This window comes from Monodon monoceros, unplaced genomic scaffold, assembly GCF_005190385.1.
Source record: "Monodon monoceros isolate NGI ecotype Baffin Bay Population unplaced genomic scaffold, NGI_Narwhal_1 Super_Scaffold_6, whole genome shotgun sequence".
In the NCBI taxonomy this organism is placed as follows: domain Eukaryota; kingdom Metazoa; phylum Chordata; class Mammalia; order Artiodactyla; family Monodontidae; genus Monodon; species Monodon monoceros.
Window position 1 is genome coordinate 56,211,042 of NW_021703783.1, and position 27,704 is coordinate 56,238,745.

At 36.3% G+C, this 27,704-nt stretch overlaps 1 protein-coding gene across 1 annotated transcript in view; it reads left to right on the forward strand.

The window, feature by feature from the left end:
- TRHDE (thyrotropin releasing hormone degrading enzyme) overlaps positions 1-27,704 on the forward strand; it is a 385,919-nt gene that overhangs the window by 247,473 nt on the left and 110,742 nt on the right. The window contains exon 7 of the mRNA XM_029205012.1: positions 27,274-27,339. Coding sequence (XP_029060845.1) covers positions 27,274-27,339 — 66 coding nt within the window. The remainder of the gene's footprint in view (positions 1-27,273; positions 27,340-27,704) is intronic.

Below are 27,704 nucleotides of genomic sequence, written 5' to 3' on the forward strand. Positions count from 1 at the left end.
TTGTAGAGCAACTATACTCCCATAAAAATTAATTTAAAAATAAATAAAGGTTGTCTATCAGTAAAGTAAAAAATAAGTGAATAAAAATAAAAATAGAGTACATATATAGATGGTTGATCACAGACTACAATGAGCTGAAGAGAGAATTTTAAATGGGAATAGAGAACTGAAGAAACTGTCTACAGTGCAGCACAGAGAGACAAAAACATGGGAAATATGCAAGAGGGGTTAAGAGACATAGGAGAGGGAATGAGGAGGTCTAACAAATGGGCAATGCATAATCTCAAGACGTAGCTTCACTTATTTTTTTCCATCCTTTATTTCTTTGTCAAATTATTTCTTCTTAGTTTCAGGGACTAAAGTTTTTTGCTTTAAACAGTGCATCATTCTTAGAAACAGAGCTCTGAGTTTGATCCAAGATTTTCTTTATTTTAAAGTAATACATTTTACCCATCAACAAAGCACTGTTTTATTATCTTTATTCTCTTTTACTGCCATCTTAAAAGCTTGAACAAGACATTAATTTAAAAATTAGGGCTTCCCTGGTGGCGCAGTGGTTGGGGGTCCGCCTGCCGATGCAGGGGACACGGGTTCGTGCCCCGGTCCGGGAAGATCCCACATGCCACGGAGCAGCTGGGCCCGTGAGCCATGGCCGCTGAGCCTGCGCGTCTGGAGCCTGTGCTCTGCAACGGGAGAGGCCACAGCAGTGAAAGGCCGGCGTATCGCAAAAAAAATAAATTAATTAATTAAACACAGTGCACTTTTTATATTAACAGTTATTATTTACTGAGTGCTCACTTTGTTCCTGGAGTTTTACATCATTCCATTTAAACATTACATCAGGCTGATGATTATGGTAGTTACATTTTATGCCCAAGTTCTTGCAGCTCATAAGTAGAAGAACCAAGGTTTTAACCCAGCCTACCTGACTCCAAATTCTGTTCTCTCATTGCCTGATCATCTAATCAAATAAGTGTTGACTTTCACAGTAGAAAAGTTTATACATTTATTCAAATAACTCTGCCTCTCATCTGACCATTTATTTCATCTCTCTTTTGAAAGGTCTTTCAGATACAATTTCTTGCCTAAGGAAACCAGTGCCATTATTGTATAGTTCCTGGAGAGTCTATCTTGATCAGACAGATACTTCTATTTTCTTTGTCCTTCATTCTCATCCATCCTTATTTTACACTGCTCACCTCTTTCCAGTTTACACTCTTTCACAATTGAGCCAACAGCCTGAGGATCCTAGGAAAAATTCTATGCCAAGACTGTCTTGGAGGTGAGAGACCCTGAGTAGAGATGTGCATGGGCTGGAATGGAGCTGTGTGGACCTTGGTGTCTCAGAGGTATAGTTAGGCTTCCACAGAGTGGAGCATATTCAGAAGCAAACCGACGGGTGCAGTTCAGTTGTGCACCGACTTTTTGTTGTAATTTTACAGTAGGATCCAATTAGTTCAGAGCCATACAAATATCTGGCCTGAAGCAGAGAATTTTGGGTATGTATCCCCCTGGTCAGTACTCTAAGCCAAAGCAGAGCAATGATCAAGCAACTGAATATCTTATGTTTTGCGTTTTCCAGCCCCGCAATTTTACGATGAAATGTGCAAACACTTATATCATTTTCCTTCTGGAAGGGCATCAGTCACAGCAGGAACTTTGCAACTAAATTGGAGCAATTAAAACTGTTTTAGTAGTCACATCATTAAGTGTAAAAGTAAAAGTTTTCAGAGCTATCTAATATCTAAAAATGTTTTTCCAGTTTGAAATGCATGTGGTGGTAGTGTTGGGGAAAAGTTAGCGTGTTTAGAGGTATTTATGTCTGAAATAATAACCTCAATTAGCACTTCTATGTACTAGTTACTTTTATATAAGTTCTTTAGATGTATTAAGTCATATAATCCTTATAGCAACCTGATGATACAGATACCCTTTCCATCCCCAATTTGTGGATGAGGAAACTTAGGTAGTAACCTATCCAAATCACCAATGTTGGAGTTAAGATTGCATACACTGGCAGTTCTGTCTGTGCTCTTCATCAACTACACTTGACTAGTCATCCTTCTATTTCTGAGGACATATTGCACATAAAACATGAAGAAACAGTAACTTTTCTAGTAGATCTCTTATTTTTAAATTATTTGTATATGTCTGTTTAGTTAGTTCTCTTAGAATCAAAGCTTTAGCGATATCCTTGTTATTACCTAGTTCACTGCCTTACACATAGTGAGTGCACAATAAATACTTGTAGTTTGAATGAATTTTTTTTTTTTTGGCTGCACTGTGCGGCATGTGGGATCTTAAGTTCCCTGACCCAGGATCGAACCTGTGCCCCCTGCAGTGGAAGCACAGAGTCTTAACCACTGGACCGCCAGGGAAGTCCCTGAATGAATTTTAACAGAGATTAATTCTGCCTTCCAGACCCTCAGAGGCTTTAAGGTAGTGATGCACTTTTTTTTTTTTTTAACATTTTTATTGGGGTACAATTGCTTTACAATGGTGTGTTAGTTTCTGCTTTATAACAAAGTGAATCAGTTATACATATACATATGTTCCCATATCTCTTCCCTCTTGCGTCTCCCTCCCTCCCACCCTTCTTATCCCACCCCTCCAGGCGATCACAAAGCACCGAGCTGATCTCCCTGTGCTATGCGGCTGCTTCCCACTAGTTATCTATTTTACATTTGGTAGTGTATATATGTCCATGCCTCTCTCTCACTTTGTCACAGCTCACCCTTCCCCCTCCCCATATCCTCAAGTCTGTTCTCTAGTAGGTCTGTGTCTTTATTCCTGTTTTACCCCTAGGTTCTTCATGACATTATTTTTTTCTTAAATTCCCTATATATGTGTTAGCATACGGTATTTGTCTTTCTCTTTCTGACTTACTTCACTCTGTATGACAGACTGTAGGTCTATCCACCTCATTACAAATAGCTCAATTTCGTTTCTTTTTATGGCTGAGTAATATTCCATTGTAATATTCCATTCCACATCTTCTTTATCCATTCATCCGATGATGGGCACTTAGGTTGTTTCCATCTCCGGGCTATTGTAAATAGAGCTGCAATGAACATTTTGGTACATGACTCTTTTTGAATTATGGTTTTCTCAGGGTATATGCCCAGTAGTGGGATTGCTGGGTCATATGGTAGTTCTATTTTTAGTTTTTTAAGGAACCTCCATACTGTTCTCCATAGCGGCTGTACCAATTCACATTCCCACCAGCAGTGCAAGAGGGTTCCCTTTACTCCACACCCTCTCCAGCATTTATTGTTTCTAGATTTTTTGATGATGGCCATTCTGACTGGTGTGAGATGATATCTCATTGTAGTTTTGGTTTTCATTTCTCTAATGATTAGTGATGTTGAGCATTCTTTCATGTGTTTGTTGGCAATCTGTATATCTTCTTTGGAGAAATGTCTATTTAGGTCTTCTGTCTATTTTTGGATTGGGTTGTTTGTTTTTTTGTTATTGAGCTGCAAGGGCTGCTTGTAAATTTTGGAGATTAATCCTTTGTCATTTGCAAATATTTTCTCCCATTCTGAGGGTTGTCTTTTGGTCTTGTTTATGGTTTCCTTTGCTGTGCAAAAGCTTTGAAGTTTCATTAGGTCCCATTTGTTTATTTTTGTTTTTATTTCCATTTCTCTAGGAGGTGGGTCAGAAAGGATCTTGCTGTGATTTATGTCATAGAGTGTTCTGCCTATGTTTTCCTCTAAGAGTTTGATAGTGTCTGGCCTTACATTTAGCACATTTAATTCCTAGTTGGCTCAGATTCCTAACAGCAGTGACTTTTGAGATATTTCTGGTTTTTATTTTAAACATTTAGTCTGAAAAAGGGAAGTAAATATGGTCTGTACTATTAGCAGAGTCATGCTTTATTAAATGCTAACATTACCTTTTTAAGAGTTCTTTAGTTTGAACTAGTCACACTTATCCTGAAAAATAATGCAGAATAAAACTTCTACTCATCCTGAATTACTTTCCTCAAGCATTAAGCGATCCTCCCTGGTTCTGGTATCCTGTGATTCCTTCTACAAGCCTGATGGAGAAGTTAGAAAAGTTCAGAACATACCCCTCACCTCTGAGATGAGGGTCATGGAAAACAGTGAGCATACCTGCTTCTCAGCATCCCTTGGTGCCTCTGTCAGAGACAGACTGCAGTCTAACAGACCACTGCTCTGCCCCTTTATGGCATTTTTGTTCCTAATTCCACTCTTGTTTACTTGAAGAGCTAAATCTTTTTCCACTTCTGCTTGAGAAAACATTTTTATAGCTTTGGGACCAAATGTTTTTCATCAGCTCATTATAATGTCTCTTTTCGGTGGAGTTTTTGCCAGTGGAAGCCACGATGTTGCTGGTGGAATGCGGGAGAAATTTGCTATGATCAGAGTAAAACACTTTTGCTTTTGTCCCAGCAATAAGGAAATAAGAATCAATTGCTTTTCCCCATTTACATTTGCTCTATGTTAAACCATAAGAAAGTTGTTGACCTTTAATTGCTTCTAAAATGAAAGGTTGCTGGATCACCAGGTATTTAAGTGGTTTATTTCTTCTAAAATTCTTGTGGTGGCAGCAATCGCTATTTCTTGTTTTGGTTGATGATTAAGAGAATGCAGGAAAGTTAGAGGTACAAATTTGCTGCCGCGTACAAGAAGCTAAAGTTTGGAAAGGTAAGAAGAGAACCTGTGATGTATATGTTCACTTAGAGTGTCAAATACTTCCTTATAGTTTCCTAGGAGAAAGGGCAGTATGCGTTTTTATGTATGTGTCTTGGGAAGTTTAATTGTACAAAAGTGGTACTTCCCGAAGTGTGATCTGTGGAATATCACATGTTCTCTTAAAATTATTTTCCACCCCTTCACTCACATATTGAAACTTCAGATTTTATTGATCTGGCTTGACGGCATTACACAAGCGTACCTTACATGAAAAGTTTGAAAATGGGCTGATTCTTTCTGCTCGTAATCCACCACTGTCAGAAAGGTTTGCCTCGTGATAAATGGCTTGCTGATTTTGTTCCCTAGATGATATGTTTTTGGGTTTTGAAACTCTCTTGGGACAAAACGCATCTGTGCTTTGCCACACTGAGAACAAAAATCAGTTTGAGGGAAAATCTGTCCTCATGTTTTACAAGAGGGGATGGCGATGAACACTTACCCTTTGACTGGCTTCTAAATGTTATCAAGTCCTCAAATACTAATCTGCTCCCCATTACCCTCTCTACCCACAAGCGTCCAAGCAAAAATTAACAACTTCTGCCTTTCTAGAGGAGAAGCAAGGAAAGAAATAATCCATCTCTCAATGAAATGGGCGAAGAGGCTAATTTGCTTTCTTGAGAACAGCTGAAGGTGGTTTGATGAAACTTTAATTTGGGCTTTTCATTCTCTCTGTAAACTCACCCTGAAGTCAGAATAGCAGAAAGGGAGATAAAGAAAACCTTACTCAAGCAATTATTTCCCTTATCCTGCAAATATTGGCACAGTAAAATAATTTCCTTAGCTTCCAGGAAATCAGTCATGTCGTGTATGAATGAATTTGACAGTGAAGATTAAAAGGCGTCATTCAGTTATCAAGCTCATGCCCTAGACAAGATGTTTTTATTCTTTGCTCTTCTGTATTATCTGAATGATAAAATGATGTGCAGATTTCAATTGATCCATTTCCATCGTGGATTAGTTGCAGTGGTCGAAACATTAGCTATGCTAGTATTCACTGATGATACATGTTTTATTTATTATGAGTTTGGTAGAATGGTAAATTCAGTTTATAGCCCAGTGGTTTGAGGAGCGTGACTTTACTCAACATTTTTCTTGAACTCTGTGATGGCCCATCCGTGTAAATAATCTCGTCAACCTCTTGTGTGAGCCCATCCTTGAAGAGTTCCTCATATGGATGCTTAATGAAAAAATATGCTGTGCTTTTGTCCTTGTCAGTGGTGTCAGAACATATGAGATGTTCAGCACAACTGTTAAATAAAGCTTCTGCTATAACAGGAGGCCCAGCAACATTTTGTCTGGATGAGTAAGCAGCATCCTGGGTTTCACAGAAAAAAGACAATCCTGAGCCCAAATGAAGGGCATAGTTATTTATGGTCATGTCTAGTGAGTTTTCTTCATGTAGGAAGTATGCCTAAAAGTTCAGAGAACTGACCTCCAAGTCTCAGGTCTTCTGGACTTTAATTTCCTTAATTTTCCATGGAGGCTTCTTTTAATACCTGTCCCCAAAGATGCTTTTATACCACTCAGGACAAAACTTATACTAAGATATATTTAAATATAGAGTTTCTGAATTAGACTAACAAGCTAGGGATGCTTACATAAAATACCCTGTGAATATCGTCAATGCGCCAATTTACTTCATTGTAAAGTCATTTGGAAAAATATCACTTGACTATATAAATGTTTTAGAAAAAGCAAGTTTTGAAAATCTGAAATCCCCTTTTAAAATAAGAATAAAATAACTTTGCCCTTTAAGTATGTGTATTATTTTTAAATTGAAAGATATTATATTCTTAGGTCAGACACAGTTATTTTCATTAAGGTTACTTATTTCTAAAGATATCAACTCTTTCAAAGTTAAATAATAGTACAATATAGTGAAATACTTAAATATTAATTAGCCTAGTGAATTACAAAACAAAAAGATTCTGCCCAGTATATTTTTAGATTATATTATTGAAATTTAGGCTTGGTTTTTTTTGCCTTTACTATATATAATATAGAATCTTCAGATAATACACTAGGCTTCTTCTGTTTCTTATTAGCGTGTGTGTGTGTGTGTGTGTATGTGTGTGTGTGTGTGTAGTTGGCAATTTTTAGGCTATTATCTTCTTCCCAAAAGAAATACCAGCGAGCTATGAGAGAAGGATTTTGGAGCAATACCTGTATTAGTAGGAGGCTGGGTTAGATGGATATATTGTTTAAATGAATGAATCAAAGAATGTGCCAGTTTGGAGATGGACTAAACAGGAGTCCATGCGTAGCTGCCTGATTGTAGCAGGTCTTTTGAAAGACTATCCTTATATTTTCTGGCAGATTAATGCTTAAATCCTAAATACAAAAAGAAAATACAGCTTATTGAAGCTAACTTTTGAAGGACAATCTACATATTCCATTGATGGTTAATACCAAATGGTAAGTCCTTCACGGTTAAGAAATATTTTCTTTCTTTCAGTCATTTCTTTTTTTCAAGTGGTTCCTGTTTAACTCGCAGTGGACTTAAAAATCAAACAATCACATCTACTTTATGTGAAACTTCCCTATATTTGAAAATTATTATTAAGTGTTTGGCTAGCCTTTTTTCCATAAAAAAAATTTATATCTACTTTTTCAAAACTTTTTATCCTATCTCTGGATTTTATCTGATGTTTCTCTGACATTTTTACCTATACCCTTTTTTTTCAGCACACAGTTATTTCAAATCATGTTCAATATGAAGTTTTTTTCCGTGCAGTATATTTTACATTCCATTGTTGTACTCACTCTGAACAGCCCTTCCAGACACTCCAGATACTCAGGGTACTGAGGAGCAAAGGGTCATGCATTGTATTGCTGTGCTTCCACTGCATTGATTTCTTTATACTGTTTTTCAGATAACATTGCTAGAATCCTCTTTTTTTTTAGCAATTCAGACAATAGCAATTGCTTCCTTTTTGTAGCTATTGGTAGACAATTGAGAAATGTTACCTCAAGCCTCCGGCTTCTTTTGCTTTGGTTATTAAGCTTCTAATTGATATTTTATGTTGCTGGAATAATTGTACATTGTAAATACTCTGTTGATGACAGGTAATAGTTCAAAATTATGCTTTAAAACATATGCAGAGAGATTTTCCCATTACTATAAGATCACTTTGTTTTTTCCAAACTTTAAAAAATGTATTTATTTATTTTTATACAACAGATTCTTATTAGTTATCTATTTTACACATATTACTGTATATGTGTCAATCCCAGTATCCCAATTCATCCCACCACCACCACCCACCCCCCGCTTTCCCCCCTTGGTGTCCATACGTTTGTTCTCTACATCTCTGTCTCTATTTCTGCCTTGCAAACTGGTTCATCTGTACCATTTTTCTAGATTCCACATGTATGCGTTAATATGCGATATTTGTTTTTTTCTTTCTGACTTACTTCACTCTGTATAACAGTCTCTAGGTCCATCCACGTCTCTACAAATGACCCAATTTCATTTCTTTTTATGGCTGAATAATATTGCATTGTATATATGTACCACATCTTCTTTACCCATTCGTCTGTCGATGGGCATTTAGGTTGCTTCCATGTCCTGGCTATTGTAAATAGTGCTGCAATGAACATTGGGGTGCATGTATCTTTTTGAATTATGGTTATATCTGGGTATATGCACAGTGGGATTGCTGGGTCATATGGTAATTCCATTTTTAATTTTTTAAGGAACCACCATACTGTTCTCCATAGTGGCTGTATCAATTTATATTCCCACCAACAGTGCAAGAGGGTTTCCTTTTCTCCACACCCTCTCCAACATTTGTTGTTTGTAGATTTTCTGATGATGCTCTTTCTAACCAGTGTGAGGTGATACCTCACTGTAGTTTTGATTTGCATGTATCTAATAATTAGTGATGTTGAGCAGCTTTTCATGTGCTTCTTGGCCATCTGTACGTCTTCCTTGGAGAAATGTCTATTTAGGACTTCTGTCCATTTTTTGATTGGGTTGTTTGTTTTTTTAATATTGAGCTGCATGAGCTGTTTATATATTTTGGAGATTAATCCTTTGTCCATTGATACACTTCCAAATATTTTCTCCCATTCTGAGGGCTGTCTTCTCATCTTGTTTATAGTTTCCTTTGCTGTGCAGAAGCTTTGAAGTTTCATTAGGTCCCATTTGTTTATTTTTGTTTTTATTTCCATTACTCTAGGAGGTGGGTCAAAAAAGATCTTGCTGTGATTTATGTCAAAGAGTGTTCTCCTATGTTTTCCTCTAAGAGTTTTATAGTGTCTGGCCTTACATTTAGATCTTTAGTCCATTTTGAGTTTATTTTTGGGTATGGTGTTAGGGATTGTTCTAATTTCATTCTTTTACATGTAGCTGTCCAGTTTTCCCATCACCACTTATTGGAGAGACTGTATTTTCTTCGTTGTATATCCTTGCCTCCTTTGTCATAGATTAGTTGACCATAGGTGCGTGAATTTATCTCTGGGCTTTCTATCCTGTTTCATTGATCTATATTTCTGTTTTTGTGCCAGTAACAGATTGTCTTGATTACTGTAGCTTTGTAGTAGAGTCTGAAGTCAGGGAGTCTGATTCTTCCAGTTCCCTTTATTCCCTTAAGGTTGCTTTCGGGGTCTTTAGTGTCTCCATACAAACTTTAAGATTTTTTTGTTCTAGTTCTGTAAAAAATGCCATTGGTAATTTGATAGGTATTGCATTGAATATGCAGACTGCTTTGGGTAGTATCGTCATTTTCACAATATTGATTATTCCAATCCAAGAACATGGTATACCTCTCTATCTGTTTATGTCATCTTTGATTTCTTTCATCAGGGTCTTATAGTTTTCTGAGTACAGGTCTTTTACCTCCTTAGGTAGGTTTATTCCTAGGTATTTATTCTTTTTGTTGCAATGGTGAATGGGATTGTTTACTTAATTTCTCTTTCTGATCTTTCATTTTTAGCATATAGGAATGCAAGAGAGTTCTGTGCATTAATTTTGTATCCTGCAACTTTACCAGATTCATTGATTAGCTCTAGTAGTTTTCTGGTGGCATCTTTAGGATTATCTATGTATAGTATCATGTCATCTGCAAACAGTGACAGCTTTTAATTCTTCTTTTCCAATTTGTATTCCTTTTTTTTCTTTTTCTTCTCTGATTGCCGTTGCTAGGACTTCCAAAAACTATGTTGAATAATAGTGGCGAGAGTGGACATCCTTGTCTTGTTCCTGATCTTAGAGGAAATGCTTTCAGTTTTTCACAATTGAGAAGGATGTTTGCTGTGGGTTTGTCATATATGGCCTTTATTATGTTGAGGTAGGTTCACTCTATGCCCACTTTCAGGAGAGTTTTTATCGTAAATGGGTGTTGAATTTTGTCAAAAGCTTTTTCTGCATCTATCGAGATGATCATATGGTTTTTATTCTTCAATTTGTTAATATGGTGTGTCACATTGATTGAATTGCATATACTGAAGAATCCTTGCATCCCTGGGATAAATCCCACTTGACCATGGTGTATGATCCTTTAAATGTGTTGTTGGATTCTGTTTGCTAGTATTTTGTTGAGGATTTTTACATCTATGTTCATCAGTGATATTGGTTTGTAAGTTTCTTCTTTTGTAGTATCTCTGTCTGGTTTTGGTATCAGGGTGATGGTAGCCTCATAGAATGAGTTTGGGAGTGTTTCTTCCTGTGCAATTTTTGGAAGAGTTTGAGAAGGATTGGTATTAGCTCTTGTCTAAATGTTGGATAGAATTCACCTGTGAAGCCATCTGGTCCTGGAGTTTTGTTTGTTGGAAGATTTTTAATCACAGTTTCAATTTCATTGCTTGTGATTGGGCTGTTCATATTTTCTCTTTCTTCCTGGTTCAGTCTGGGAAGGTTATACCTTTCTACGAATTTGTCCATTTCTTCCAGTATGTCCGTTTTATTGGCATAGAGTTGCATGTAGTAGTCTCTTATGATGCTTTGTATTTCTGCGGTGTCCATTGTAACTTCTCCTTTCTAATTTTATTGATTTGAGTCCTCTCCCTCTTTTTCTTGATGAGTCTGGCTAAAGGTTTATTAATTCTGTTTACCTTCACAAAGAACCAGCTTTTAGTTTTATTGATCTTTGCTATTGTTTTCTTTGTTTCTATTTCATTTATTTCTGCTCTGGTCTTTATGATTTCTTTCCTTCTGCTAACTTTGGACTTTGTTTGTTCTTCTTTCTCTAGTTCCTTTTGGTGTAAAGTTAGGTTGTTTATTTGAGATTTTTCTTGTTTCTTGAGGTAGGACTGTATTGCTGTAAACTTCCCTCTTAGAACTGCTTTTGCTCCATCCCATAGGTTTTGCATCGTCATGTTTTCATTGTCATTTGTCTCTAGGTATTTTTTGATTTCCTCTTTGATTTCTTCAGTGACCTCTTGGTTATTTAGTAACGTATTGTTTAGCCTCCATGTGTTTGTTTTTTACGTTTTTTTCCTTGTAATTCATTTCTAATCTCATATCGTTGTGGTTAGAAAAAGTGTTTGATATGATTTCAATATTTTTAAATTTACCGAGGCTTGATTTGTGAGCCAAAATGTGATCTATCCTGAAGGATGTTCTGTGGGCAATTGAGAAGAAAGTGTAATCTGCTGTTTTTGGATGGAATGTCCTATAAATATCAATTAAACCTGTTTGGTCTACTGTGTCATTTAAAGGTTGTGTTTCCTTATTAATTTTCTGTCTGAATGATCTGTCCATTGGTGTAGGTGAGGCGTTAATGTCTCCCACTATTATTGTGTTGCTGTCAATTTCCTCTTTTATAGCTGTTAGTACTTGCCTTATGTATTGAGGTGCTCCTATGTTGGGTGCATATATATTTATAATTGCTATATCTTCTTCTTAGATTGATCCCTTGATCATTGTGTAGTGTCCTTCCTTGTCTCTTGTAGCATTCTTTATTTTAAAGTCTATTTTGTCTGATATGAGAATTGCTGCTCCAGCTTTCTTTTGATTTCCATTTGCATGGAATATCTTTTTCCATCCCCTCACTTTCAGTCTGTATGTGTCCCTAGGTCTGAAGTGGGTCTCTTGTAGACAGCATATGTACAGGTTTTGTTTTTGTATCCATTCAGCGAGCTTGTGTCTTTTGGTTGGAGCATTTAATCCATTGACATTTAAGGTGTTATTCATATGTATGTTCTATTACCATTTTCTTAATTGTTTTGGGTATGTTTTTATAGGTGCTTTTCTTCTCTTGTGTTTCGTACTTAGAGAAGTTCCTTTAGCATTTGTTGTAAAGCTGGTTTGGTGGTGCTGAATTCTCTTAACTTTTGCTTGTCTGTAAGACTTTTGATTTCTCCATCGAATCTGAATGAGATCCTTGCTGGGTAGAGTATCTTGGCTGTAGGTTCTCTCCTTTCATCACTTTAAATATATCATGCCACTCCACTGGCTTGTAGAGTTCCTGCTGAGAAATCAGCTGTTAACCTTATTGGAGTTTCTTTGTATATTATTTGTCGTTTTTCCCTGCTGCTTTTAATAATTTTTCTTTAATGTTTGTCAATTTGATTACTATGTGTCTTGGCGGGTTTCTCCTTGGGTTTATCCTGCCTGAGACTCTCTGTGCTTCCTGGACTTGGGTGAATATTTCCTTTTCCATCTTCAGGAAGTTTTCGACTATAATCTCTTCATATATTTTCTAGGGTCCTTTCTCTCTCTCATCTCCTCCTGGGACCTCTGTAATGCAAATGTTGGTGCATTTAATGTTGTCCCAGAGGTCACTTAGGCTGTCTTCATTTCTTTTCATTCTTTTTTCTTTATTGTGTTCCACAGCAGTGAATTCCACCATTCTGTCTTTCAGGTCACTTATCTGTTCTTCTGCCTCAGTTATTCTGCTATTGATTCCTTCTAGTGTATTTTTTATTTCAGTTATTGTATTGTTCATCTCTGTTTGGTTGTTCTTTAATTCTTCTAGGTCTTTGTTAAACATTTCTTGCATCCTCTCGATCTTTGCTTCCATTCTTTTTCCAAGGTCCTGGATCATCTTCACTATCATTATTCTGAATTCTTTTTCTGGTAGGTTGCCTATCTCCACTTCATTTAATTGATTTTCTGGGGTTTTATCTTGTTCCTTCATCTGGAACATAGTCCTCTGTCTTTTCATTTTGTGTATATTTCTGTGAATGTGGTTTTCATTCCACAGGCTGTAGGATTGTAGTTCTTCTTGCTTCTGCTATCTGCCCTCTGTAAGATCACTTCTTTATAAGCTGCAAGTAGATTTTCTCTTCAACATGAAAATTACACAAAAGTGCCTGTCTTCTACCAAAGTTCATTCTTCTTCAAGTGTCACTTTCAGTCAGGCTACACTTGACAGTGCTCTGGCTTGAGTACAGAGACAGCAAAGTGTCTGCAGATGGGTATCTGAGATTTGGAGGCCTGTCTGTTTATGACATTAATATGAATACCAAAAGGACCTTTTATAACTAAAGGTTATAATTTAATGTTTGAATGAATGAGATTACTTAGGAAAAAGTATCAACAAGGGCTTCCCTGGTGGCACAGTGGTTGAGAGTCCGCCTGCCAATGCAGGGGACATGGGTTTGTGCCCCGGTCCGGGAAGATCCCACATGCTGCAGAGCGCCTGGGCTCGTGAGCCATGGCCACTGAGCCTGCGCATCCAGAGCCTGTGCTCCGCAACAGGAGAGGCCACAACAGTGAGAGGCCCACATACCGCAAAAAAAAAAAAAAAAAGTATCAACAAATATTGAGAAATATTAGAGTAAATCTGTAGAAGGGAATCCTGAATTTGGGAATCCAGAAAAAGAAGTCAGTGTAGATGAATGATAAAATCTGTATTTAGTTTTATACAATCATTTTCTTCCTGGCATCTCCAGCCGGGATAGTGTTTGTCCCAAATAAGACTGCAGTCATACTTATTACTGTTTTCTTTTTTTTCCTATTGTTTTCTGCTAATATTTCACACATTGATACATTTACTTAGTCATCTCATTTAGTAGACATGTATTGAATGTATAGTCATGCAGAAAGATGCTGGGGTTTGTGGATCATGACCCCTCCCCTCCTGACTCCCAGTGGTGTGGCAAATAGTTGTTAATATGTAAATTCTCAAAATAAGACATATTGTGCTTTACGTCAACATAGATGTAAGAACAGATATAAAAAGCAACTTCTCTAGGAGAATTGTAATAACAATTTAATTCTGGATTTTGAGTTAGGAAAGATTTCTTTAAAAAAAAAGTGGCATTAGACTTAATAGAAGACAAGTCATATTTGAGTTAATACGATTTGGGCAATTGGGGCATTTTTCATGCATGAAGAACTTGTTCAAATGCAAGGATAATGGGAAGTGCAGGGAAACCAGAGAGACTAATCTTTACATAGTCTCTCAAAAGACAGTACAGGTCACAATGTGTGAGAGGAATTATAAAGAAGAAAGAGACTGGTGTAAGAAAGTACGTTTCTCCTAAGAGTCATATGCCCATTCATTTTTCTTTCTGTCAATATAATTTTATATTATATAAAAAATATAAATGTACTGATGTACACCATATATATTTTATACACTGCACTATTATATACATCAATATGCATAATAAAAATAAAATTTAGCAAAGAAAAATTGGAAAGGAGAATGAATTGAACCACATAACTATATGTTTTACATATAAACTCTATAGATAGATAATTATCAAATATCTGAATATTTTGCATGATGAAAAAGCAGATGTTTAGATTATTCAGAAAATATGCAATTTAGTAATTTATTAGAAGTTAGTGCTGTACTCTAATTTTCAGACAAAATGTCCAGCTGACACTGAAGTTTCATTACACTAACATATATGGTTGTTTGCATAATAAACCATATTTACTTAACTTGTCAGCATTCAACTCAATTCAGCAATGTCTCTTTAAGAAGTACCATGTCATCTTTTATGTTAGACAGAAATTAGGGAAGTATTTTATATTCAAAACATATCAGAAACATAATTTGTAGTGATTCTGTTAAGTATTTGTGACATTTGCTAGCACAATATTATGCAAGTGTCTCTTAAAGGTCTTATTTACGTAGCATGTTTGACATGCCTTGTTCACTAACATTAATTCATGTTGTATTTTTCTTAATAAGCTAAATTTCATATGTGTTACCAGCTGTGATAGTTAACTCCGACAAGGAACAATTGTTCTGCAATAAGTGACGAGGATACCATTTGTTGGCTGATATTTAAGAAAGCCTGTTGTTTGTAAATTCTAAAATGAATTTGGGATTAAAGAGCATTTAGAGTCCTAAAAACAAATGGTGTTTCCTGAATTCTTAAAACAAAATTAAATTAGCTTAACTCATTCAGTACTGTTATTGGTTTGGGACATTTAAGCCTTCCATTTGGTTCAGAGATTTAAACAATGTATTTTTATCACTTACTCTTAAACCATTGCTCTGGTAATACTTTTATACTACTTTAATGGCAATTACAATATGTTCATTAATAATTTGATTTTTAAGAGAAAATTATTATTCATAAGATCTTGTTTAAAGCATACTCTAAATGTCTGGCTAATTAAATTCAACTTATTTCATTTTTCTTCTATTAGATGTTTCTTTTAAAAAATGGTAGCACCAAAATATTCCTAGAAAGCTCTACAGATACATCATGGAATAAGGGGTTTTCCACCAGCAAGATTAAGACAAAGAGGGATACAGCATCTGTTGACTCTGCATTTATTCACTGAGAAATGGCAATCAGTGTTCTCCCACCTTCAAACCTCTCTATATATCTCACCTGTTGAATCCCTTGCTCCTGGTTACAATGGATAAATGTCTGTGCTTCAATCTAGGCCAATGCCTCCACTGTGTACTGGGTTTCATCCTCTCACCTGTTTGGGGAGGTTGCTTAAGCAGAGCTGTCTCTTCTCTCTTGAATCATCAAATTTTCCTTCTCTACTTTATTACCCTTATCTGCATAGAATGTTATATTTTATTCTTAATAAACACCCCTTGACCGACAGCCCCCCAGACTATTTCCTTAAGCCTCTGTATTCTTTTAATGTAGAGCCCCAATTCCTTTTTTCCCCTTCTCTTTTTTTTTTTTTTTTGCGGTACGGGGGCCTCTCACTGTTGTGGCCTCTCCCGTTGTGGAGCACAGGCTCCGGACGCGCAGGCTCAGCGGCCATGGCTCACGGGCCCAGCCGCTCCGCGGCATGTGGGATCTTCCCGGACCGGGGCACGAACCCGCGTCCCCTGCATCGGACTCTCAACCACTGCGCCACCAGGGAAGCCCTCCCCTTCTCTTTTAAAACCACTCTAATTATATTTTCATTCTTACCATTTGACCAAATCTTTCCAGTCAGGTAAAATATTAACTGCACATTGCAAAATCCGATTAGTCTTCAACTTAGTTTACTTGCTTTCTCAAACACATTTTATAGCAATGATCATTCTCCCCTTGAAACACTTTATTCATTTTATTTCCTAGATGCCATATTCTTTTTGTTTGTTTGTTTGTTACCCACTCACTTGTCGTTTCTCTTTCATCTTTTTTTGATGAACTCAACTTTTCTCAACTTCTAAATGCTGAAATACTCCAGAACCCATTCTTCAGATATATTTATACTCATATGTTATAATTTGACATATATATATATACATACATATGGTTATTATTTTCAATCTCCTTGTGGGAGCCTGGGGCTTCTAGGCTTCTAACCCCAATCTCTCTCCTGAATTCTAGGTTTTAAAATTTAACTCTGTGTGTTCTATCTGCCTGGAATGTTCTTCCCCAGTTGTAAACATGGCTTGCTTCTTCAATGAATTCATGTCTGTGCTCAAATGTGAATTTATTACAGCAATCTTACCTGATTATCTGATGTAAAATTTGAGAGTCCATCTTCCCCAGTATTCTCTTTTCCCTTACCCTGCTTTATTTTTCTTCATAGCGATAGTCAGTACTTGGCATGATTGTATTAAGCTGTTTCTTTGTTTATTAACTGCCTCTTCTACCTAGAATGTAAACTCCATGAAATCTTTATTTGGTTTGTTCTCTGCATCATTTTCAGTTCCTATAGTAATGCCTGACACAGTGAGCCCTCAGTAATTATTTGTTAAATTCACAAAATCAATCTTTAACTTTACCTTAGTGTGACGGTTTTCCCCCAAAGTGTTGGTACCTGTATTCATACTCCCACTGGAATGTTTGAGAGATAGTTTCCTCACATCCCTATCTATAATTGGCATTATTAAACTCCCAAAGTTTTTGCTTGGCTAATGGCTGTGAAATGCTATCTTCCTGTTTAATTTACATTTCTTTGTTTATTAGTGAGATTAAGACTTTTATGTATTTATTGCCCAGTTTCTTACTTTTTAAATTTTCTGTGTATATCCTTTGCCCATTTTCCAATAGGGTCTTTGTTTTAAAATTTGTTTGCTTATGTATTTAATCATTGATTAATGAAAGGTTTTCTTTGTATTCTGGATACTAATCTTTGGTTGCTAATAAGACTGTAATTTATCTTTTAATTTACGATGTCTTTTATGACGCAGATGTTTTTAACTCAGATGTAGTCTACTTGTCTATTTGCTCTTTTATGCTTCATGCTTTTTGTTTTGTTTAAATGTCCTTCTTTATCCCAAATTCTTAAAGCTAGGTTTTGAGATTTTTTTCTAATATTTTTAAAGTTTTACGTCTTATATTAAGTTCTTTAATCCATTTGGATATTTTTTGTTGTTTCTTTTTTGTGTGATGTACAATGTAATGTCATTTTGGTTTAGATAATCTTCTCAGTGCCACTTATTGAGTTTCCTGCCCTACTCCCACTCATGTGTGATACCATCTCTGTCGGCTATCACCAGTATCAGCTTTGGTGCGTGTGCACCAAAATTCTGATCCCTGGTTTACATGTGCATTCCTGCTTCAATAATTCTGTCTAAGGTCTAACCACTGTAGCTTTTTAGGTTTGATATCGGGTATGATGATTCTCCCTGTCTTTTTCTCTTTCAAAATTGCTATTGTTAACTGTTCGCCAATCCATATGAATTTTCAGATGAAGACAGTTTCTAGAAAAACTTTGAAGATTTTATACATTAATTTTGGAATAATTGACATTTATTTGTAAAAGTTTGACATTGTTAAAATTGTAAAAAATTGTAAAATTATAAAAAATGCCATTTGTAAAACTTGACATTTTTACAGTAACAATTCTCTTTAGCTTTGTGAGGAATATAGTCCTTGAGTCTTTGGATAATTTCTGTAATTTTCTGCATGAAAACTCTGAACAAACTTTTAATTTCTCCCTATAATTTTTATTTTTTTTGTATTTGTATATTTGCTCTTGAGAATAGGATTCTTTCTAAATTAATTCTTTAAATTAGTTTTTACTGATTTATGTTAACTTTCTTGATATTTATGTATTAGTCTGTGTCAGGCAAACTTGCTGCACTTTTTTATTGATTTTATAGATTAGTTCTATAGATTCTCTTGGATTTCTGTAAGGACTTTCACATTATCTCTACATAATACTAATTTATTTCTTCGTTTCTAGCTTTTGCTTATAATGCTGTATTTGTTCATTTATTTTATTGTGTTTTTGAGTATAAGTATTAATGGGAAGCATTCTTGTCTTATTCCCATCATAATGGAGAGGACTTACAATGTCTCACCACTCAGTATATTTTTGGAAGAGGGCCTTTAACATGTTAATGAATTCCCTTCTCTTTCTAGTTTATTAAGACATAATATTTTGAATGAATGCTAAGTCATAACAAATGTTTTTCATCTTCTCAATAATTTATTTTCTATTTCATTAATTTCTGCTCTTAATAAGTTATACTTTCATGAACATTCATTGAGTTTACAGTATTGTTATGTTTCAGATTTCTTTAATTGAATGCTTTCATGTAAGTACTATTTCTGGCGCTGTTGAAAGCTCCCTGTTTTCTTGTCTCAGATCTGTGGTCCTCTTTCTTGGTTTCCTTTTGACTTAAATATATATTACCCTGTTTGAATACCAATGCTTGAGAATACTAAAAAACAAAAGGCTGCAGTGTAGGATATAAGCTAATTTTCATGGTAGGGAAGATTGAATAGCCATGTATTGGCTACAGGCTCATGGTTTGGATTGCTGATTTGAATCTAGCAAGCTGTTGGTGGATACTTTTCTTAGCTAGGACCATCTTTCACTGGCAATGGAAAAGTTATGGCACTGACAACTAACAGGTGTGCCAATAATAAGTCTAAATGTTCTGAGCTACATCTAATTGTGGAAAGAAGAAACGGTCATATGAAACAATTAGTGAGTGATGTAAAATAATTTGATAAATTATGTAGCTTAGACTTAAAGGATTTATGACTGCAGAGGAGAGAAAAGCATTGAGGACTAACATATTTGTAGGAAGTTCATAATATAGTATGGACTTTCCCTGTGCTTTTGAATAATTTATGGGGCTTAGAATATAAGATTGAAAAAGAATGTCATTGCAGTTGAAGTAAATAGCATGATTAAAGCATGAAGGTATAAGGTATACTTGAGGGATATGAGATCAGCTTAACTAGAGGCTGATTATTTGGCCATATGGAAAAAGTATTGGTAGGTAATGGTGAGTTTCATTGTGTATGGCCTTGATTTACTACCATAGGAATTGTTTTTATAAAGGAAAGAGTTTGGAGGGCAGGGTGCTAACATAAAAACGATGGTAATGATAAAGATGGTGACAATAACTGCAAACTTCGGTTGAAGCAAATTATATGCCAAACACTGTTCCAAGTACTTTATATGAATGATTTAAATGAATCCTCAGAAAAATCTTGAGGTAAGTATTATCACCATAATCATCATTGGTAGAAGTAATCTTTGTTGCTGTTGTTCTGTTCTAAATGTAGATACTTGGGCAGCTTCTATAACATGCCTAAGCTCTCACATCCAGTAGATGACAGAATTTGGACTTTTAGCAGACATTATGCTTCTTCAGAAGGAATTATTAAAATTAGCTTGATGTGGTCCATAAGATGGACTTGTGAAAGTGAGAATGCTTCTGAGGTTGTTGCTGGGAGGCTGTGAAATAATTCAGCTGTGCAGTGATAGAAACTTGGCCTCAGGAAGTAATAAATCAAAGAGGACTCCAAGGTTCCAGGTGTGAGTGACTGGGGCAATGGGGCATTAATTCTGCTTTCTTTGTCAAATTAACTTTCTTTTTTTGTCCTTTTTTTCCCTCTTCCTCTTCTCTCTCTCTCTCTCTCTCTCTCTGTATTTCTCTCTTCCTTTCATTTGGGTAATCAATTTGAGAGTGAATGATTTTCAGGATTAGATATTTTATTTATTTTTCCTTTTCCTTGGGTCCTAGATATAGCTATCATACTCTTGTAAAAAAAAAAATAAAGGAAAAAACATGTTTTTGAAAAACCATGGAGGATTTAAGATATGCTTTTACTCCAGACCAAAGACATTCTTCAGTAACAAATCATGTTAGAACATCACATAATCTCCACACATGTCCAGATATAGTGCAAAGACATAATTTAGAAATTTACATTATAAAAGTACTTTGATTTAGGATCAATAGACTAATCCTTTCAGTAATTTAGAAAGTAACAAGAAAGTCTCACCTTGTAGATTTCTGTGCTAATCAACTCAACAACTGAATGAATGGAGATAATTTCCGGAAACTACTATACCTGTGTCACTTTGAACAGATTACCTGTTCCTTTGTCTCAGTTTCTCCTATATGTAGACTGAATATAATGATACCTTTTTGCTTACCTGCTTCTGTCCTTGAGAAGAGCAAACACATCTGTAATGTGGAATATTGGAATATAAACGCTAAAGGACTTCTTTTATAGCTATATCTATATCTATATCTATCTGTATCTTTATCGGTATATAGTTGCTTTACAACGTTGTGTTAGTTTCTGCTGTACAACAAAGTGAATCAGCTATATGTATACATATATCCCCATATCCCCTCCCTCTTGAGCCTCCCTCCTACTCTCCCTATCCCACTCCTCTAGGTGGTCACCAAGCACCGAGCTGATCTCCCTGTGCTATGCAGCTGCTTCCCACTAGCCATCCATTTTACATTTAGTAGTGTATATGTGTCAATGCTACTCTCTCACTTCGTCCCAACTTCCCCTTCCCCACCATGTCCTCAAGTCCATTCTCTACGTCTGCGTCTGTATTCCTGCCCTGCCACTAGGTTCATCAGTACTGTTTTTTTTTTTTTTTTTAGATTCCATGTATGTGTGTTCACATATGGTATTTGTTTTTCTCCTCTGACTTACTTCACTCTGTATGACAGACTCTAGGTCCATCCACCTCACTACAAATAATTTCGTTCTAAAGGACTTCTTGAGAAGACTAAGAAGGAAAAGGTTTTATTTGGGTGTGTGTGTTACTTAATATTAGAGTATACTCAGTACCAACTTATTCCAGTGACCTATCATCCAACAACGTATACTTGTTTTGTACTTCAGCATTTAAAGTCACCCTATTGGGTTAGGTCTTCTGAGAAGGAAACACAATGGTGTGAGATAGTTACTTGGAAAAAGAGCCAGAGAAGGAAGCGAGAGCTCCTTGAGACCACACTGCAGCTCACAGCCTGTGCAAGGAGAGAGGGAAGGGAGAAAGTCATAGACTTGGAGTGAACTGAGGGAAGTGCAGCCTTCATGGTGGCAAATGCAAAGGAGCAATAGTAGGAAATCTAGGCAGTGCCTTTTCACAGCTGCCACATCCACGCACAGCATCTGATAAAAATATCACTATTTTCAACTTTGCTAGCCCTTTGTTCTTACTGAACCTGCCTGAACGAGCTTTATGTCTCCTAGTCCATCAACATGTTCTATTCTGCTAGCCAGTTTATGTCTTCTCTTCATCCTCAATCCTAGGCATATTGATCAGCTATTTCAACTAGGTCTCTTCCATTAGGTTTCCCTTTGTCCTCTTCTGGGAACACCTATTGATTCTAAGCTCTGAGTAAGTCTAAGAATTTCTTTTCTTTTTCCAAGTTCTTACTATACCCAGTGTTTCTGAAGAGTATCATGTAACTGTTTTGATTTGGGATCACAAGAAAGTCATCCAAATTGGTTAAGATTACTGATTTTGGAGTTGCACATGGCTGGGTTTCTAATCCTGGCTTCCCTGCTCACTACCTGTGTTAATTTGGTCAAGTTACACACATCCGTTCAAGTCTCAATTTTATGATCTGACAAATAAGGATAGTAGCATGTTCCTTACAATATCGTGAATTTGGCACATAACAGTTGCTTAATGAATGACAACTATGTCATTAATAACTTCAACTAGGACTTAGGACTTTTCTGCACATTTCTACATGTTTTGGACTCCTTTTTACCTTCTCACTGGAGTTAATTCAAACCTAGTTCTACTCTTTCAAATCACATAATCTTGGGACCACATCTCCTACATTACTGAAAAGTGACAGGCCATCTCTCATTCAGTAGTTATTGAGAACCTGCTATGTGCCAGAAAGTTTTTTGCAGTGAATCTACAGTGGTGAGTCACACAGACCAAGTCTCCACCTCAGTGAAGTTTACGGTCTATTTCGTCAACTTCATTGTTTTATACTTCAAAAATTTTAACTTATTTTTTACTTCCATTTTCTGTCTTAGGCCTGTCTCAGAGGAAATTTGTCCTTATCCTTTTCCAAGACTAACCCTAATTCTCTTCTTATTTGGCTATCCTAGAGTTTTTTTCCGGCAACCATCTCTTGATCTACTGTGTATCTAGTAGTACCTTTCTCTACTAGATTATCTTCTCTTTGCATGAAATTTTCTCCCACATTTTTAAGAACAAAAACACAAACAAGCCTCATGTGAACATGCTTATTGCTTTCTCTTTTCTTCCTCTGTTTCCATTATTTTGCAATCTGGCTTTCACACCAAGTCTATTTAAATAGCTCTCTCTTAAACGTGACCTACTTTGGTCTTCCCTTAGCTATCTTTTTTTCGTTAAAACTGAAGCACTTATTCTTAAAATATGTTTTCTTTGCCACCACGTATACCCAGTTCTCCTTCTATTTGTTTTTTCAATCACAGTGTGTCATCCTTTGCTCTTCATTTCAATTTTTTTCCTTGATTTTCTCAACAGGTATTCATTGAGTGCTTATTACAGGCACTCAAGTGCAAGTCATACAGAGTCCATTGTTTCTAAATTCTGTTTTCTATCTCCCTCACTAAAACCTCAGAACTCTTCTCCTGGCAATCTCACCCCCTACAAATCCTAATTTATGTCTTCAATCAAAACCTTCCAGTTAATTTCATTCCTATGGTCACATTTTCCTTCTGTTCCTCTGGTTCCCTAGTTGTTCCTCAAACTCCACCTGTTTCAAATGAATGCTACCATATTCACCTGACACTTTCTTTTAAATTCCAAATATCTGCTAATATCATCTTCTAGTCACTCAGGCGTTCAGATTTAAAATGATTTTTGTTCTCTTGCTTAAACCTATCTCTGGTTTTTATCCTCACTGCTACCATTTGCTCCTGGTTATTTTACTTCCTCCTTGGAGTATTATAGATGAGTCCTCACTTTTTTAACCACTTTTCCAAAAATTCTTCCTGATCCTCTAACAGAGTTCAAATGTCTTAGGCCTGGTATTCAATCTTCTCTAAGAACTGCTTCAATCTTATATTCCATTGAATCTTCTATCACCTAGTTGTAAGCCCTTTGTCTTTCAGTATTACCTTAGCCACTTGTGCTTTTCGCTTTCACACCTGCATGGCATCACACAAAGGCTGTTCCTCCCATAGCATGCATGCTCTGTGTTTACCTTTGCTCATGGAATCCCATCCATCCTTCAGAGTGCAACACAAGTGACACTTCTTTAGATCCTCTTTACCCTTCATCCTCCCTCTCTTCTGAAACACTGTAGAATATTTTATTTCTTTTGTCATTCATCTTATACTACGTTGTATCTTCTCATCTCACTTAGGAGGGTTTGAGGTCCTTGAGGATAGAGACTTGTGGCATTCCTATTTACGCTTTATAGGATCCTGAGCACGCAGCCTTCCTCAGTAAGCATATGTTAAAAGAATAAAGTAGTGGAGAAGATCTTCCTCTCTTCAAAGTGATTACTTATCACTGAAGTACAAAGATAAGATAAAGTAATAAACTGTCTATCCTGGCTGAGTAGTCTTCTAGAATGACAAATACAATAAGTAATTGCTATGTGTGCAACTAATTTCTCTTCCTCTCTCATTGTGTTAAGGAGAAGCTTTCTCAGCCAGGCAGAGGGAACGGGGTACCAAGTCATAAGGACACAGTCCTTTCTCTGGAGATGTTTACTGTCTTTGAGACTGACATGCATGCAAATGATTTCATGTAAAATAAAAGAAATTTTAGCTACGAACTTATATGAAAAAGATACCACAAGTACAAAAATTACTAAATGACTAATGGGTTTATAATCATATTCTTGTAGAATATTCTTTATGAAACCTTAAAAAAATCAGGTAGTGGGACATTCCTGGTGGTCCGATGGGTAAGACTCCGCACTCCCAATACAGGGGGCCTGGGTTCAAACCCCGGTCAGGGAAGTGGATCCCACGTTTACGCCGCAACTAAGAAGTCTGCATGCCTCAACGAAGAGTCTGCATGCTGCAACTAAGACCAGGCACAGCCTAAATAAATAAATAAATACTAAAAAAAATTTTTTTAAAAAATCAGGTAGTAGTTTCCATCCTAATATCTCTCTGAACTTTAGTATAGCAAATATAGTGATGTTTTCTTGATTAAGTTTCAGAATTATACAGATCTTGTAGAAATAGTATATTTATTTCCCATAAAGGTATTTAGGCTATGTAACATCCAGTTTGCTTGATTGGGACTAGAATTTTGAATCACAAGTGAGTATAAATTACAATGTTGTAAATTATATTTACTTTGGTGGAAAAATATTTTAAAGACACAATGAAAGGGGATTCATTGTTTTCTTTTTTGAACAAAGGTTTACAATGAGTTTTGCCTGCATTAAAAGGTACGATCTTTGTTATAACCCATATATAGTAGGTACTTAGTATGTGTTGGCTGCATGATGACACTTGGAGAGCCCATCTGCCTATGAAGTTCTATGAAATAGACATTTTTAAAATTGAGCTTTGGAAAGAAAAGGCTAGTTAAATATAGAAGAACGCATGCATACTACTCTGGAGAACTTAAAATGTTCAAATTGACAAGACAGACATATTTTTGAAAAGTTAATTAAATTATACAATATAATAATAATAGGGAGTTCAGTAATATTATATAACTTTTAAATATTGATTATATTTCCAGGTTTTCTTTCCTGTTAGTACTCTGCTACAGCTCAACCTAGACAGGAAAATGGGTACATTCTTTTTTTTTTTAATTAATTAATTAATTTATTTTTGGCTGCGTTGGGTCTTCGTTGCTGCGTGCGGGCTTTTCTCTAGTTGTGGCGAGCAGGGTCTACTCTTCGTTGCAGTGTGCGAGCTTCTCATTGCGGTGGCTTCTCTTGTTGGGGAGCACAGGCTCTAGGTGCACGGGCTTCAGTAGTTATGGCTTGAAGGCTCTAGAGTGCAGGCTTAGTAATTGTGGCGTACGGGCTTAGTTGCTCCCCGGCATGTGGGATCCTCCCGGACCAGGGCTCGAACCCGTGTCTCCTGCACTGACAGGTGGATTCTCAACGACTGTGCCACCAGGGAAGCCCGGTACATTCTTTATGGTTAGGAAGAACTCTTTTGCAATTAGCCCATGCTAAACTGATAGTTTTTACAGCTTATAGCCCGAAAAGAGACCAAGTCTTTATTACCTAGAGGGAAGCACTTAAATCATCTGAAGATGGCTATTCTGTACTGAAGGAAAGTTTGAGTTGGCTGCTCGAGATTCTGTCTCACACCCTGGGTGGCAAGGGTTAGTTTTTCTGCCGAACTGACAGTTTCCACACTCAGGGTGGGTAGATTAGATTGGGAAATATATAGGAGGGGAGCTTGTCAAGGAAATTCAAGGAGCAGAGTTGATAAGTTCTAAAGGGAATTCTAACCTGGTCCCCAGATTGAATCATAAATGCTTATATTTTATGGATTTATACAAGTGTGCAGAAGATATAGACTAAGAAGCAAAAGAAAGAGTAAAGAGTAGAAGGTGTAGGAAGAAAATATACCAGAAGAGGCATACAACTCTATGGCTTGGCCAGCTCATCATTTGTTGAGTTATGAATAAAATACCAGTTTTGAGAGCAACTGTGGTGGTGACTGAAAGTTTTTGAGACATTTCTTTAATGGTGATTCAGGAGCCTGAGTACTGTATTGCATTAAAAATTTGGAATTACAGGAAACAATTCTGGTAACAAACAATGGAAATTCATTCTTGCATCTCTGTACTGGCTGCTGCAGTCCAGCCCCAGGCAGGATGAGTCTATATGTGGTTCTTACGATTCTCTTATAAAAAAGAGACACCTGGTAAGAAATTAGTTATTGACAGGTATGAATTTGTAACAAGTATGAAGTGGGAAATGTAGTCATAAAGGGATTTATTTCCCTTAAAACCAGGCTATCATTTATATTTAAACTTTTGCTGCTTATAATTCACTGCATCATACAATTTGGTGCAGATTGAAATATCTCCTTGAAGGCTTATTTATATTTTACATACAGATTTGTGATCATCCAGGCTTAGCCATCATTTCTTGGAATGTTTCACATTGATTATGTGTCGCTTTTTGCACTGATATTGCTCTACAATAAAATAACTGTTCTCAAAGTGAGATAGACTCTTAAATTAGTATTTTCTTCTATTAGTCTAAATATTTATATCAGCCACGTAAGTGTTCTACTTGTATATGGATTTATAGAAGACTCTAAAAGGGAAAAAGAAACAGGAAATAAAAATCATTAGCTTGATATAATACTGACAGCTAATATTTCTATCATGGTTACTGTTTTTCAAACCCAGCTTGAACTGCTTACATACAGTAATATATTTAAATTTCAGAACAACCATAGTAAATTGGGGCTATTATTGCCTACACTTTACAACTGAGAAAAGTGAGGAACAGAGGGGTTAAATACTTCTCCTGGGTAAACATGGAGGGTAATGCCAGAGCCAGGATTTGAACCCAAGCAGTCCGACTGCTTGGCACTCCTACTGTCCACTTCTATGGCTAAATTATTCTTGATTGGACCGGGGTAGAGTATGTAGCTGTGTTACTTCAAAGCTGTGTTTTAACATGATTATTTATTAACATGGTTGTCCCTCCCTTACTAGATTATGAACTTGTGAGTACATGAACCATGTCTTATTAACTTTGTCATATACAGTGCTCAATAAAACTTTTATTATTCCTGAATTACAGCTTATTATTGCTCTGAGAGATTTTATCCAAGAGACTTCTATTTTGAAGTCATTGGTTTTATATCCACAAAACTTTTAGATCCACAAAACAAAAAATGCAATTGTTACCTCTAAGTGAAGTATTTCATTCATAATTCTCTTATTTCTTAACTATTTTAAAGAATAAAATAGCATGAATGAAGCAAATTAATTTTTATGGGTATGGAATAATTTAGAATCATGTGACTTGGTTGAAATGTTTTTTTCTTTCTTTTAAAAAAATACTCTTTCTTACAGGGTGCTGCTTTAATTAGAATGCTGGCTAATTTTATGGGCCATTCAGTATTTCAGAGGGGTTTGCAAGTAAGTAAAATGCTTTCTATTTTCTCTTACACTTTTCCTTGTTCCTGCATTTATTTTTTTTCCCATTTATTTATTTATGGCTGCTTTGGGTCTTCATTGCTGCGCACGGGCTTTCAGGGGCCACTCCTTGCTGTGGTGTGCGGGCTTCTCTTGTTGTGGAGCACAGGCTCTAGGCACGCGGGCTTCAGTAGCTGTGGCGCACAGGCTTAGTTGGTCCGTGGCATGTGGGATCTTCCCAGACCAGGTCTCGAACCCATGTCCCCGGCATTGGCAAGCGGATTCCCAACCACTGTGCCACCAGGGAAGCCCCTCCTGTATTTATTTTAAAGATATTTCACAGCTTGGGAAATTGCTAATACAAAAAT